The following is a 14,642-nucleotide window of genomic DNA, read 5'->3' as shown; positions in this document are numbered from 1 at the left end:
ACGAATTAAATAGCCCGAGTCCATGTGCTCCCGTGAGTCTCTGCATGGGTGTAGGAGTCTGCTGCTGCAGATCCTGTCACAGGATCATGGCCAAGCAATGGAAGAAAACAATACACTGGTGTGTGGTTTGTTTTTTAATTATTTCATTGCTTCCAAATTCCCTCTTTTGTTACCAGATTCTGTGCCTGGCTGCCACTGCCTCACTTGGAATTCTTTGGCCTGATTTCACCAGGGGACATGCTTGAGCAGATCCTTGTGTCTTCCTGTTGTCCCAGTGAGGTTACATGTCAATATGACTCAGCTGGATGTATTCACTTCCAGGCCAGGAGGTTATGCTCTCAGGGGTACTGCCCCGTCTGATCTTTTGTAGAGGCTGTCTTGGTGAAAGCTAAAGATCCTCTGTGTTTTAGAAGAGAGGGGGAACCCAGATATCCTGGGGAACATTCAGTCTCTCAATAAAGCAGGTTCAAGGCTGTGTGTGAACTCCTGTATTTCTGATGAGCACATAACGGCTACCACGTTTATGTTCTAGTTGCAGTTCTCGTTTGCAGTTGCACAGTGGTGGCCATGTCTGTTAAATTTGATGGTAAATGTCACAGAATTCTAGTCCTAAGGATGGTAAGGTCCTGGCAGGCCAGCTAGTCTCCCTGTCCCCTGCAATGCGCAGCATTGTCCATACTGTATATTCACTCTGGATCTGTCTGTCTACATATTTAGATACTTATCAAGCCCCTCGCACTGTCGTAGCTGAGTACTTAGGGAAAAGAGTTTAGTTATTGGGATGCTATGGTTAAAGACAGATGCACAAATCCTAGCTGAAGGAGGTTAAATACAGAAACCTTCAAACAAAACACTATGTAAGAGGTGACCAGAATACACCTTTAATCCTTCAGGCCTGGAATCACAGTACTCTGGTGTGATGTACTTTGTTGGCAGTAGGGTCACAAAAATACCTGAAACTGAAAGTTTGTATCACAGTTAATGTAAGAATTCAGCTCTGTATTGCAGTCAAAGTATATTTGCTGCCATCAACTCTTCACTAAATTGCTCTGGGTGATCCAGCAACAAGTCTGCCTGGTCAAAGGTGTAGGTTCATGTGTGGCCTCTTTACTCCATATTCTGCCCTAGCATTTCTGTTCTGTGCACAGTACAGATGAAAACGTTTACTTACTTAACAACTGAATACTTTGCAAACTAGATCTCCACAAGATGTCAGCAGAGCAAAGTACATGTTCACATGAATACGCACATGTGTTGTGTAAAACTAATCTGTTTGCTCTTTACAGGTCTTGGCCTCTTGTGCTGTTTCTTTTTTAACCTTTCTAACCTATCATCCTTTCCTTTGCTATTCAAAGACACATTTCAACAATTTATTGTTAAACTGAAAAAAAAAATCTGGATTGGTGTTTACAGGAGAATTGCCAATATCAATACCATGCTACTCTTGGTAAAATATTTTGTACAATGAATAAGTGTGTTCTTAATTAACAAAAGAAATACAGAAATGTGCCTTTAACTCACCAATACAATTACTGAGGTTTGCATTTCAGTGGTATAGAACTCCTTCCTTTAAGCTTTTGATCAAAGACAGCTATAGAAAATATGTTTAACCCTTTGGTACAGACATTTACAGGACCTTTCTTTCTAATATTATACACTCATTGTAATAAAAGGTTGTAATTAAATGTTTCATAAATACTATTTTTGTAAACTGACTGTTAGATGGTTTAATCTATAGAAGAAAGTGTGTGATAGACTTGCCATTCTCCAAGTTTTGCATTTCATCTTTAAAATATAATGCACTTTGTCTACCAGAAAATAGGTTTTTTTAATTGATCATCTTCAAAAAGATAAAACTACATGTTGCTTAAATATTTTGCTTTTGTGGCTGATTTGTAATCGTTTGTATGTTAATAGTAAAGAGCTCCACACCATCCTTAAGTCAATACAAGATAATTTAACTGATCTGGAAATGTATGATATATCTACTAGTGTATGCTTATCAGTTTCTGGGACCTGATCTTCCCTAAAGTGTATTACCCATTTGCGACTTCCAAAGTATCTTTTTGGCTTCCAAAGTATTTTGTGATGACTTGTTTTCTTCCCAGATGTATCTCAAGGTAGCAGCAGTGTACATTGTTTTTCCAATCCAAGCTACCATACTCTGTCATGTGGTGTGACTTCACGCTTCTTTACCAATAATCTGGATGGAAACAGCTCCAGTAAGGTAGATATTATCACACCCCACTGTAGCAATGTTCTTATCAGTTCAAGGAAATATACCACAGTAATGCCTTTTGACTGCTGATTTTAAACATTCTAATAACGAAGCATCCTAATGCTTCAGCCTAAGTTACACAAAAAAGGTCTGCTGTCCCATATGTGTATCTGCATGATCTCTGTGCATGGTAATTGGAGCCTCAGCAACAAGGGGACAATGGAGCTCAACGTTTTAGCAATCTGAGTTTACGTCATGGAAAAACCATCGAATTGCTGTCCTGGCATTTATTTAAATTTAAATCTCCACTTTTTAATAAATCAAAAATAAATGAACGAGCCATAAATTCAATAATCCGTATTACTTCACTGTTAGTTGTTTAACTGATCAATCCCTGTGCAGAATACCCAGACTTCAAGGAAAGTTGCAAGAAGTTATCTAGCCCCTTGGTGGACATTGTGCTAAGGGACCACCAGCAGTACTTACTGCTGCTCAGTAGGGGTTCTTTCAGGTTGAGTATAATACCCTTACATTGTGCAGTATCTTACTCAGCGCATTCCCATGGACTTCAGTTGGACTTACTCGCAGTCTACGGTACTACTCATTGTGATTAAAGGGTTCAGAATGTGACACCTTGGCATGACATTTAGACACTGTTCAGTGGTGAGAATAACTCTTCCTGTGGGGCCACACCAAGCAAGCGATTATTTTAGGGAAAAGTTGTAATTGATTTAACTGGGGTTGTCTGCTCAAAAAGTGATGGTCTCCATCATTCTGAGCCAAATGTAGCTCTTCTAACCAGAAAGCCACCAGGGCAATATTAAGAAAAAAAGAGTAATACTACTGTAAAGGATATGCAAAATGCTTCCATGCATCCTCCCTCCTGAATACTAAAAGAAAATCTCATTCCAATATAGTAGAAAATTTGGCTCCACAGATGTCGCTGAGAAAAGTTAAGGCAGATATGTAAATAATGGAATTGCCTTTTCAATAGATTGATTGATTGATTTTTGTTGTTAATGCGTTATTTTTTGCATGTAGATGCCCCCCTCCACATTTTACGCTTTTGCTCCCCAGATTGAAACTGCAAATGCTAATAGTCGTGAAAACTGAGGTTCATCTCCACCAGCATGAGCCTTCACAGCTAATTCTTCTGAAATAATTGCAATGAATTCTGCAAAGGTCAAAGCAAGCACCTAGCTTGGTTTCCCAGCCAAGAGTGTCAGTTTGTCACCTCACCTCTTAAAATATTCAGCTGCTGGAAGGGCATAAAACCCAGAGAACGTTTTAGACCAGACTGGAAGCCATTCCCTTTCCTTTACTGCCCTCTGTCAATCATTCAATTAAAAGGTTGTCATGGTGTTTTAAATGGAAAAACAATGGATTTTATATTTTTCGTAGTGTACTTATGAAAATATATGGCCTAGCTTTTCTTCTAGGTTCCTCACTGTCTTTCTTATTCATGAGAATGTGCTACAGCATTGTATTAGATAGGCTGGCCTCTAATGTGCTGCTTCTCTATACAGTTTTCTAGACAAGTAAGACAAAAGAGCGTATAAATCCCCTAACAGCCACCTTAATGATTTTCGTTTCCTAAACCGTTTGCCTGATGCCATCCGCGCTCTCTGCAGTGAAATGTGTACACTTTGTACTTGGAGTACATGTCCATTTACAGTGCGGGCTGGGGCACAATGGTCCCAGGGACAGAGCACAAAAAAGTGCGAGAAGAAAATGACAGGAATTCCCTGGGGTGTTGAGTGTGCCTAGACCAGAGAAAGTTGGATTTATAAGCATCCCTGTACTCGATAAGAGGCAGCAGGCCTTTGAGGCACTGAGCTGGAGCTGTTCTAAGATTCCCATATTAGAGGGCAGGGGGACAACCTGGGTGGAGGGGTAAGAGGAGAGGACAAACCTTGGTCCAGATTGGGAACTCTTTTTCTCTCTAGTGATGTCACTCTCTCCCCATCTCTCCTTTCCTCCCACTAGCAGTCTCTTATTTTTCCCTCCCTCTCCTGCTCCCTGCTGTCCCCTCCTTTTATTAACCTTTCCATTTCCCCCCCCCCATCCCTTTACCTGCGTCCTGTCTCATCCCCCCTGCATTTTCTCCATCTTCCACCCTCTTGCCTGTTTTCTCTCCTCCCCCAGTTCCTGTTCTGTGTTCCCCCCTGCTCAGTGTAGCCTGCAACAGCAGAGAGTCAGTTTCACTGAATGTAAGGGAGGTCAGGATATTGGCCAGATTGACCGGGAAACAATGTAGGTGGGGATGGCTTTAAGCAGAAGCAAAATGAGGAGCCATTAGTGACTCCTCTCTTGTGGGAGGGTCTCACCTTTCATGCCAGACTTCAGTCTGAGTGACAAGCCTGTTTTTCTTTTCTGACAGTGAAACTAGAAAGAGAAGCATCTTCCTTCCATAAGAGTGAGGTTACTAATCAAATTATTTGGGTTACTTGGGTCAAATTCTGCTGCCACTGAAATCAATAGCAATATTTCCGTTGACTTCAGTGTGGTCAGAATTTCACCCTTTGTAATGTCTCTACCTGTCTCTTGGGTTGTTAGCCCCTTCAGTCAGGGACTATCTTTATTTTTGGGTCTTATATGGAACCAAGCATATAGCTGGTATTTACCAAATCAGAATAATGATTCAGGTTGTGCTGTTTTTGGATCAGATTTATCCCTGGTATTAACTCCATTGACTTCCCTGCAACTGGGCCATAACATTTGCTGGGTCAAAACTTTCCAGCGTGGATGAATAAAGTTGGGCATTCAATTCCATATCTGCATTCTTCATGTCGGTCCTTTTAGTTGCCTCCCCTGATCTTTAAATGTGCTGAAGACCCAAACCTCCCATTGAGTTCACTGGAACCACTCATGGGAAGGAGGACTCCATTGAGTTCACTGGAACCATTCATGGGAAGAAGGACTCCACTGAGTTCACTGGAACCATTCATGGGAAGAAGGACAGCTAGTGCTGTTAAGCGCGGCAGCATCAATCCCGTAGGCTCCTGATTTTTCTGCAGCTGTTAAAGCAGTTTCTACACTTCACCAAAAGCTTCACATGAAATTAGAAATTGCAAAACAGAGGTCGCTGGGACACCCCACAAGTTAAAATTAACTTGTTCGCAAAAAAACCTCATTAAAGTAGTTCTGACTTCAATTTACCAAAGAAAGGAATGAAAGTTGCAAATATGGAACAAGGAGGCTTGTGCTCACTTGGTCCTTGGACACTTATACAGAGACTTAGGCTGGGACTCTGAAAGGCTCCTAAGGGCTTGATCCTGCTGCTACTAAAATCAATGGCTAAACTGCCATTGACATCTGTGGTGCAGGATCAGTGCCTAAGGGAGTTAGCTACTTAGCTAACGTTAAGCTTCTTCAAAAATTCCATCCGTGTCAGATTGCAAATGGTTGGCCAGATAGTCCTAGTGATGTTTATACTCAGGCTAGACTCTCATTGATCTCAATGGAAGTTTTGCCCAGATAAGAACTAGATTTCAGCCTTATATAAGTTTATATGCTAGGATTTTTATTCATCGGGAAAATTTACTATAAGAGGGAAAAAATTCCAAAAACAGTTGCTCTCCACGGAAGATTAAAAGAATATTCCATCTTTGCAGAAAATAACTTAACGTAGAACAAAAAGACAGTTGTAATCAGACTTCACACAATTACTGCATTGTAAAAACTCAGAAATGGCCCACAACTATTTTATTTTCTTTTTTAAATCAATTCTGGTCCAAAGCTCTTCATGTCCAGTTTTTGTTCAATGGGCTGAGTTTAAATCATCTTGAAAGGATTAGATTTTTATCAGTGAATGCCAGTAAACGTCAATCACTCCAGTCTATCTCGCCACCCAGCTGAGCCTGCCTTTGTGATAGATGGTCCTTTACACCAAGAACCACATCAATATTCAGTTACTCCCAGTCCCAAAGGACCAGTCACTTGCCTCAGTTCAATTGCACTTTAGATCTCTCACCAAAGACAACACTTGTAGCCAACCCTATAATAAGCTATATAAAGATTCCTTAAACAGGAGAGTTGTTTACAAGGTTAAAGCAGATAAACATAGATATACAAATGAGTTATTCAGAGTAGCAGCCCTGTTAGTCTGTATTCACAAAAAGAAAAGGAGTACTTGTGGCACCTTAGAGACTAACCAATTTATTTGAGCATAAGCTTTCGTGAGCTACAGCTCACACTGAATGCATCCGATGAAGTGAGCTGTAGCTCACGAAAGCTTATGCTCAAATAAATTGGTTAGTCTCTAAGGTGCCACAAGTACTCCTTTTCTTTTTACAAATGAGTTACAATTTTAAGTTTCAAAAGGTAATAGAAGCTTCTATAATTAGCAAGCTGTATATGCCCTTTAGGGCTAATCCAGGGTAAGCAGCTGGGGATCTCTTGCTTGTGCCTGGAAACACATTGCCTTCCTTTCGCCCCCTCCCCCCCCCCCCCCCCGAGACCTGAAGAAGAGCTCTGTGTAGCTCTAAACCTCTCTCACCTCTCTCACCAACAGAAGTTGGTCTAATAAAAGATACTATTTCACTCATCTTATCTCTCTTATATCCTGGGACCAACATGGCTACAACAACACTGAAAAATCACAACTTGTCAACATCCCATGTCAAAATAAACAAAGCAAATATCTTTAAATCAAACTCTAATACGTCCTCGAGCAGCATTTTTCGTACTTTGCCTAGCTCCATTTCAATTATTATCTGGGGGAATATTTTTTTATCGGTTCATGTGTACAGTGAAACTGACATTTACCAATACAAATCTAATCCTTCCACGCCTAGTTGCAAAGCTATCTGCTTTTCAGTGATTGATTGCTACTTGTCTGCGTTTATGACTATGCCATCCCTGCACATGGCATATGATCATCTCTGTCAATGCTTTCCTTGGTTTAAAGAGAGAAAAAGGAAATGCTGAATAAAAACCGAATGACTCCGATCTCGTCTATTAGTTCAGTCCAGATACACAGAGGAGCCAGCCCAGGGGCGAGCATGTCCAATCACCAGCCACTGTTCTCAGGCAGAATGACTGTGATTAGAAATGTCACATGCAACCAGAAGGTTTATCATCTTTGTCTCTGCTTCTGTCTATCTTTTGGGGATGAGGGAATGAGAAGAGAGGCTGAGAGGCTGGCGGGGAGATGACTAATGGACTGATAACAGATTTTAGCTTTGCTGGCTAGGCAAGACAGAAAATTTGAAGGAATAGAATAAAGCAACAGACATTGCTACTGTTGCTCTGTCTGTTCTATCTAACGTTAGATTAATAGAGTGTTAGGCTTTAAGGCCAGAAGAGATCATTGTGATGATCTAGTCTGACCTTGTGCCTAGCACAGGTCATAGGACTACCCTGGATTAATAGTCTTGGTAGAACTAAAGCATATCTTTCACAGAGATTAGGAAAAAAATCAATTTTGATATTCTTTTCCTTCAAATTGAGTGTTCTAGCATTAATCCAAATTGTCTGTGTGTTTAACGGGTGTAATCACACCTGTCATGAAAATAAACATGCAGACATGTTACACTGAATCCCCATATCTGGAGTTATAAAGTGGGGTATTGTGTACACAAATGGATACTTGAGCCAACAAATGCTGGTTTGCACAGCTAAACTGTTTCAGAAAGCAATTAGAGAACCACAGTACTATAGGTTTACATATGTACATGTAGCTATCGTCTCTTGTATTTTATACATTGAGTGCACACATACAAAATGGGAAATGACTGCCTAGGAAGGAGTACTGTGGAAAGGAATCTGGGGTTATAGTGGATCATGAGCTAAATATGAGACAACAGTGTAACTTATTGCAAAAGAAGTAAACATCGTTCTGGGATGTATTAGCAGGAGTGTTGTAAGCAAGATACAAGACATAATTCTTCCAATCTACTCCATATTGATAAGGCCTCAAGTGGAGTATTATGTCCAGTTCTGGGTACCACCTGTCAGGAAAGATGTGGATAAATTGGAGAAGGTCCAGAGAAGAGCACAAAAATGATTAAAGGTCTAGAAAACAAGACCTATGAGGAAAGATTTAAAAAAATGGGGTTTGTTTAGTCTGGAGAAGAAAAGACTGAGGAGGGACATGCTAACAGTTTTCAAGTACATAAAAGGTTTTTACAAGGAGGAGGATGAAAAATTGTTCTCCTTAACCTCCGAGGATAGGACAAGAAGCAATGGGCTTAAATTGCAGCAAGGGACGTTGAGGTTGGACATTAGGAAAAAATTCCTAACTGTCAGGGTAGTTTAGCACTCTAACAGATTGCCTAGGGAGGTTGTGGAATCTCTGTTGCTGAAGGTTTTAAGAACAGGTTAGAGAAACACCTGTCAGGGATGGTCTAGTTATTACTTAGCCCTTCACTGAGTGCAGGGGACTGGACTAGATGACCTATTGAGGTCCCTTCCAGTCCTGCACTTCTATGGGTTCCCCGTGTGTGTACCAATCCACATGGGTACTCAATATGTAAAACATGGGACTCCTCCAAACAATTAGAAGTGAGTGTGGGGGAGTAAGAACTGAATGATTTGGCCCATGGTTATTACAAGTCTTCCCTTAAACTAAACTCCGGGAAAACCTAAGAGCAAGAGTGTCCATCCCTGCCCTGGTGCAGGAGGAAAGGGACATGGCATAAGGAGCCTCCCCAGCTTGTGCCCCTGAGTGTTGGCTGCAGGACTTGGACCCACCCAAGTTCAAAGACCCTACAAGGCTAGGCACTTAAATGGGATGAACTAATTGCCATGCTCCCCACCTCTACAACAGCTAGCTGAGCTGCCCGACACAGAAGGGAGTGCCTGGCAGCAGATTTCCAAAAGGTAGCAGAGTGGCCATGCCTCCCCTGAGCTCTGGGGAGCATGGTGCTTGCTGTTGGCACCTGGCTTCCTGGAGCTCCTACTGGGGCAGTGCGCATTGGGTTTGTCCTCTACCACGAGCTGCACTAAGTTTAAATGGCTCCAGGGTTTGTGATTCCCATGTACCTGGCCTTTTTTAAACTTACCATGCCCACAGCCTCTACCATAATCATACAGATTTAATTGCACGAAACTAAGTCTCACCAGTAAAAATACAAATGCACACCTTGCACTCCCTAAAAGAGAGCATCAATACAGAGCTGCGTGCAATGCTAATAACAAGCCCCTAAGGATCTTGTCCAATTCCATGTGTTGTTACTAACTCCAAACTCAGCCATGATTTAGGAAAGTTCACTGAGCCCTTCAGGCAAATCCAATTCATGCTTTCACATTAGAACTGTGACTTTGGACATCTTTGTGCTGGAGCCAGGTGAAACATGGCAGTTTCAGTTGGAATTCACACGGAGGTTTAGATCCATTCAAACCCAGAACAAAGTGAAATTCTGGTGGTACGAACACATGAGAATCACAGCATGAATGGGCTTTGCACAGTTCCAGTCTCACTACGGCACTAGGAGCACTCACCCAGCACCATGGGAAGTTTTGTTCTACACTAGGAATAGTGAATTTCAGATTGTACAATTAAAGTGACACTTTATATGCATTTCTTGAGTAACCTGTTAGCCTTAAGCTCACTACATATGGTTCAGTACACACCAATAGATATCGTATAGAAGAATTTAGTCTGAGGTAGCTTTTGTTCTGAGTTTGAAATAAAAGTGGACGCTTGTATATCAGATTCACTGCATGCAGTTGGAAATTTACCGTAGTGTTTCCATTCTAACTATCAGGAATGCCAGAAACACCGGGCTAAAGTCAAACACCGGAGCATGGGAAATAAATGTTGTGTTTTGTAACATGGTGTCCGCAGTAACTAGATAACTGTTAGAGCTGGGCAGGAAACATTTTTTCCTTCCAAAGAGAGTCTTCAAGCTTTCAGAAAATTTTCCTGGCCCCAGATCTACCAAAATCTTGAAAATGTTTGCAAACAATAATCCAAGAGAAATTTCAAATCATGTTGTTTGAAATGTTTTGTTTTGAGTTTGAGCTTTGCTTTTTTTTTTTTTTTTTTTTTTGGTATAAATTAATTGAAATTTTGAAACACCCCAAAATGTTCATTTAAAAATGTTGAAATGGAATGGTTCTATTTCAAAACATTTTTCTTCAAAATGGCCCTTTTCCTACAAATAATTTTGTTTTCAGTGTATTGTCATTTTCTGACCAAACATTTCATTGGAAAATTCCCAACCAGCTGTAGTGACTACAGCAAATCAGAGGTCCTTCCTGTTTGTCCATAGGCACCTTGGCTCTAAATGTAAGGTCCATAAATTCAGTAGTGCTAACCTCTCTGCATAGAGACCCAGAATGTGAGTGAGCCCGGCACGACCACCAGAGTGCATAAGGACTCTTTCCTTCTGCTCCTTCCAGTGTGGGAATGGAGCCAAAATCCATCTGCACAGGTCAACATACAAGGGGAGCATTGTGCACCAGCTCAGTGGTTGATGCAAAGTGCCCACCCTAGAACAGTACTAGGGAGGTCATGCCTCAGATAGATACCGATCTCTCCAGTGCTGCTTCCGGGCCACTGTGTCTCTGCAGTGCCCCCTAGACCAGGCTTGTGACTAAATGCCAGCCTGGCTCAGTTTAGGCTTATCTTGACATACATTCTAGAAATGGCAGCAAACTCAGGAGCATATGGTAATGTGCTTAATACAATAGCAGCCTTCACCGGACGCTGCTGTTTTCTGTTGCTGGCAACGTGGGCTGTTTTTCTTTTCGACTTTCTCTATCTGCTCTAGCACAGAAGCCAGCTGCTAGTGCAGCCTTGGCACATGGCATGACCCAGATGCCAGTCTCTAAGATAAAACTTTCCAGCAGTGGTGTATGGATGGAAGCCCTGGACTCCCTTCTGATTGTGTTGGCAGATCTGCCTGTGGCTTCATGCCTTGTTCTTCTTGATGTTATTTTCCTTGAATTGTGAGAAATCTTGTACCTGTTATATCTGTTAACTAAATATATCGATGCATAATTAAATCCCCCTTATTCCAAACAGCTCATGCCTGCATGCTTATGTAGGGTTTTTTTTGCTATATTCATCTTCATCATTTGTTTTGAAGCTGCCAGTGTGTCTCTCCATTTGCACAAACATTTGATTCATAATTAATGGTTACCCTAGGAAGTCATGCTTTTTTCCAGCATGTTTGTGTACATTACTTGGTGAAGTGTCCTTCCTTTGTGATTTTTCCCATATCGTAGCTAAAAACTTTCAAATTATATATATATAAAGAACTGAGTTGATGAGGCAGAAGTAATAGTCACCTACCATTTTGGTTTATGGTATAGTTGAGTCAAGGTCTTGAGTGGTAGGGTTGTTTGTTTCAGTGTTAACCCATTGTCATGCTTTTTGAACAGCTCAGTAACAAAGTCCCCGACAGAGAAACTGCAGACCGGAGACCGTACAGCTATTTGAATGAACTAGGTCAGTAATTTTAAACAATTTAATGATTTAAGTAGAATTTAGAGCAATTCCAAGTCCAGTTCAGTCATCCATAAAGGTACTAACAATAAAATAATATTGGCATTGTCCTTATTTCGCTAAAAGAATTACTAGTGGTGAAAGATTTAGACTTGACAGTAGTTTTCTTTACCACAAACCACACCTTGCAGAAACCTGAGTGGACGATCTGGCTTTCTGGTTTGGTCTGTTGAACCACATTGATCTATTCCATGCATGGGATGTCTTTTTGGAATTGACTTAGAACAGTGAAACTCATTCAAGTTAAGATTTCTGACCCTCTTTCCTGCTTAACTGATATAAATTAGTAAATAAGTTGAGAACCCTATAAGCCTTACTCATCAAAATTCCCTTTGAAGCCTGTAGCTGGAAAGGAGGGGTGGGGTAGGAGCTACTACATCCCAGTTAATCCTCCACTGGCCAGTTTTAGATCTGCTTGGCACCACCAGTGTGGTACAAAGCAACCCAACTGTAACAGTGAATCAGGCCCAGTGTTCCTTTCCATTCCCCAGCATGAGTTCTGACACGGTTTGAGCAGCTGGTACCTCCAAGAAGGTAAAATGCCATGTTTTGTATATTGCTCAAAAGCTATCCTGTCTGAGCACCTGAAATGAAGCTCGTCAATGGCAGAACGCATTTGCTGAAAATAAAGTGTGCAGAAAGGCTAGTGGTAAGCAGAATTATGTGAGATCTCACAACACACTAGGCAGAGGAATGAATGTGAAATACCATTGGGCCTTACGCTTGTCACTATTTCCTTGGTTAGACAGTGCGTCATTGGCACTGAGGATAGCAGTGCCTATGCCCATAGACCAAGTGTCATTTTCAATTCCTGCTTCAGGAAAATCACAAATCTGTAGGATTTCAGTGCAAAGCTTTCTGCGTCACCAGCCATTGATGTGCTCATCTGCATGATAATTCATAGAGCTGCTGCTGCTATCCTGATGTGTGTTTGGAGATTGAGGGGAAGGCATATAAATTCTGCCCAAACGAAGTTTGTCTTCATCTTAGTTTTTCCTCTACCACTTTATCACTCCTTTACTTGCAAACACTATTTTCATTTGCTTGTGGCCTCTTGCACCTCCTGTGTACCAGACTTGGTTTGCACACCTGTGTGGTTTTTTTTTCTAGCAGAAGCATTTCTAGGTGCCTTTGGATACAAAAAGAGTGACATTCAATAATGATGAGCAGATTAGATCTCAAGGAAAAATAGATACAGTTTCTTTCCATTCCACTTTGTAGCCCAGATGTCTTGTTTTAATCAGAATTTTCCAGAAAACGTTCAGTTTCACATAGACGCATAAAAAATGTGCATTTTTTTCTGAGTTTCGGCATGGAAATTGATGATCCCCCAGCCCCATTTTCAAAATGTTGCGGTTTTTGCTCCAAAACCCGGCCACTTTTGCATGAAAAATGAGCAGATTCTCATTTGAAAATGCTGCTGCTTTTGAGCAATAAACCTCTCAGAGTCGGCCCATCTTCTCAAATTCACATTGAACTGTGAAAACCTCGAATTCTGAGTCGCAAATATTTTTCACAGCCCTTCCAGGGAGTAGCATTTCAATGGAACTTCTCCCGATAGGGCTGAATGCTGGATCCTGATCCCAAAACCATACACTGGGCAAAAGATGGTGGCAGAGGGTTGCTCCTTTATTGTATCCCCGCAGAGCACCAGAAACAGTAGGCGTGTAGGTTAGGTGGAAATGGGGAAGACAAATCCATGGATGCTCAGTGGTAGATCAACCACCACGGATGGGAAACTCTTATCGTCCTCCGTTGCTTCTCTGGCTCCTTCGTCAGCCATCTCACTTGTTTTCTCTTGCTGAGACAATAGTGCTGAGGGAGGTGCTTTTCCGACCTACCAGACCAAAGGATCAGCTCCCAAGGCTCCTACAATCAGCTTAGAAATTGCAACTATTATAAACACAAATTCCAGAAAATAAGATTAAATCTGAGAATCCCTCTTTGGAGACTAACTCCGAAATATCCAGATGTTAAGCCCTACGAATTCAGAAAGAATTTTCCAGTTCTACATTCTTGCTTGGACCTGAGACCTTGAAACTGGTTATTGCACAGGCATAGTAACTACTTATATATATGTGTGTGTGTGTATATCTTTATCTCTGGAAGGACCTAGGGGGTGCATTTTGGACATGCTAGAAGGCTTTTCCTGTGCAGTATTCCCCCGCCATTCCGGCGCATAGCTAATAAAGGTAACTGCATGTGTAGATGACAAAATAGAACCTTAGGTAACCTTTTCTCCTTCTCCCTATCATCCTAAGGGGACCTATGCAGTAAATCTTAGATATTTGTGGTTTCTACAGTTAAGATTGTTCCAGCAGGCTGGACGTGTTTTTACACCTTTAGGAAACATCTTTCCTTTTGATTGCCCACAATTGCCAGTTTACATCATCTGTCTGTGCTGGGTTATGGGTCATTCCCTTTTTTTCTTAGTGGAAAAGAGAGAGAGAAATGCTGTCTGGGAGCCATGTTTCAAGTTTCCCATCTAAAGGACTGATCGTAATTGGGGCAGGGAGGAATGGGCAAAGGAATGGTGCCATCTTTCAGATGCATGCCCTTTAATCATGGTCCAGTAATGACGAAAATCGAGGTGAGAGATCACTGTGGGAAGGACTAGTGACAGCTTATCCATTGGTGGCTGAACATGGGAACGGAACTGTGTAAGAATGGTTGAGCACATGGGCGCGGACTATTACCAACCCACTGCATTAACAAACTCTCTACATTTATAACTAAGGGTTCAGTCCAACTCCCAATGTGAGTCTGTCCGTTGCGTTTAATGGGAGCTGTTTTGGACCCAATAGAAGGAAAGCAACTCAGGAATAAGTGAGTCATCCATATGCAGTGCTGTCAATGGGGTTGTATGGAATTTGGCCCAGCATCCTTGCAACTTCCTTAGTGCACGCTAATGCCTTTTAGACTTGTAGATCCAAGAAGCAGAATCAAAGTGCAATAAGAGCTTTAAGTAGC

At 41.5% G+C, this 14,642-nt stretch overlaps 1 protein-coding gene across 8 annotated transcripts in view; it reads left to right on the top strand.

The window, feature by feature from the left end:
• Window positions 1–14,642, top strand: part of MEGF11 (multiple EGF like domains 11) — a 380,480-nt gene that overhangs the window by 341,672 nt on the left and 24,166 nt on the right. For 5 of the 8 annotated variants that reach the window (XM_075133231.1, XM_075133230.1, XM_048866669.2 and 2 more), the window contains 2 exons: window positions 2,109–2,227; window positions 11,549–11,615. The exons of the other annotated variants lie outside the window; for them this stretch is intronic. In XM_075133231.1, the coding sequence (XP_074989332.1) occupies window positions 2,109–2,227; window positions 11,549–11,615 (186 nt within the window). The remainder of the gene's footprint in view (window positions 1–2,108; window positions 2,228–11,548; window positions 11,616–14,642) is intronic. 8 annotated transcript variants of the gene reach the window in all.

This window comes from Caretta caretta, chromosome 10 (genome assembly GCF_965140235.1).
Source record: "Caretta caretta isolate rCarCar2 chromosome 10, rCarCar1.hap1, whole genome shotgun sequence".
NCBI classification, from domain to species: domain Eukaryota; kingdom Metazoa; phylum Chordata; order Testudines; family Cheloniidae; genus Caretta; species Caretta caretta.
The sequence above is the reverse complement of the archived record's forward strand: the minus strand, read 5'-3'. Positions and strand labels throughout refer to the sequence as shown.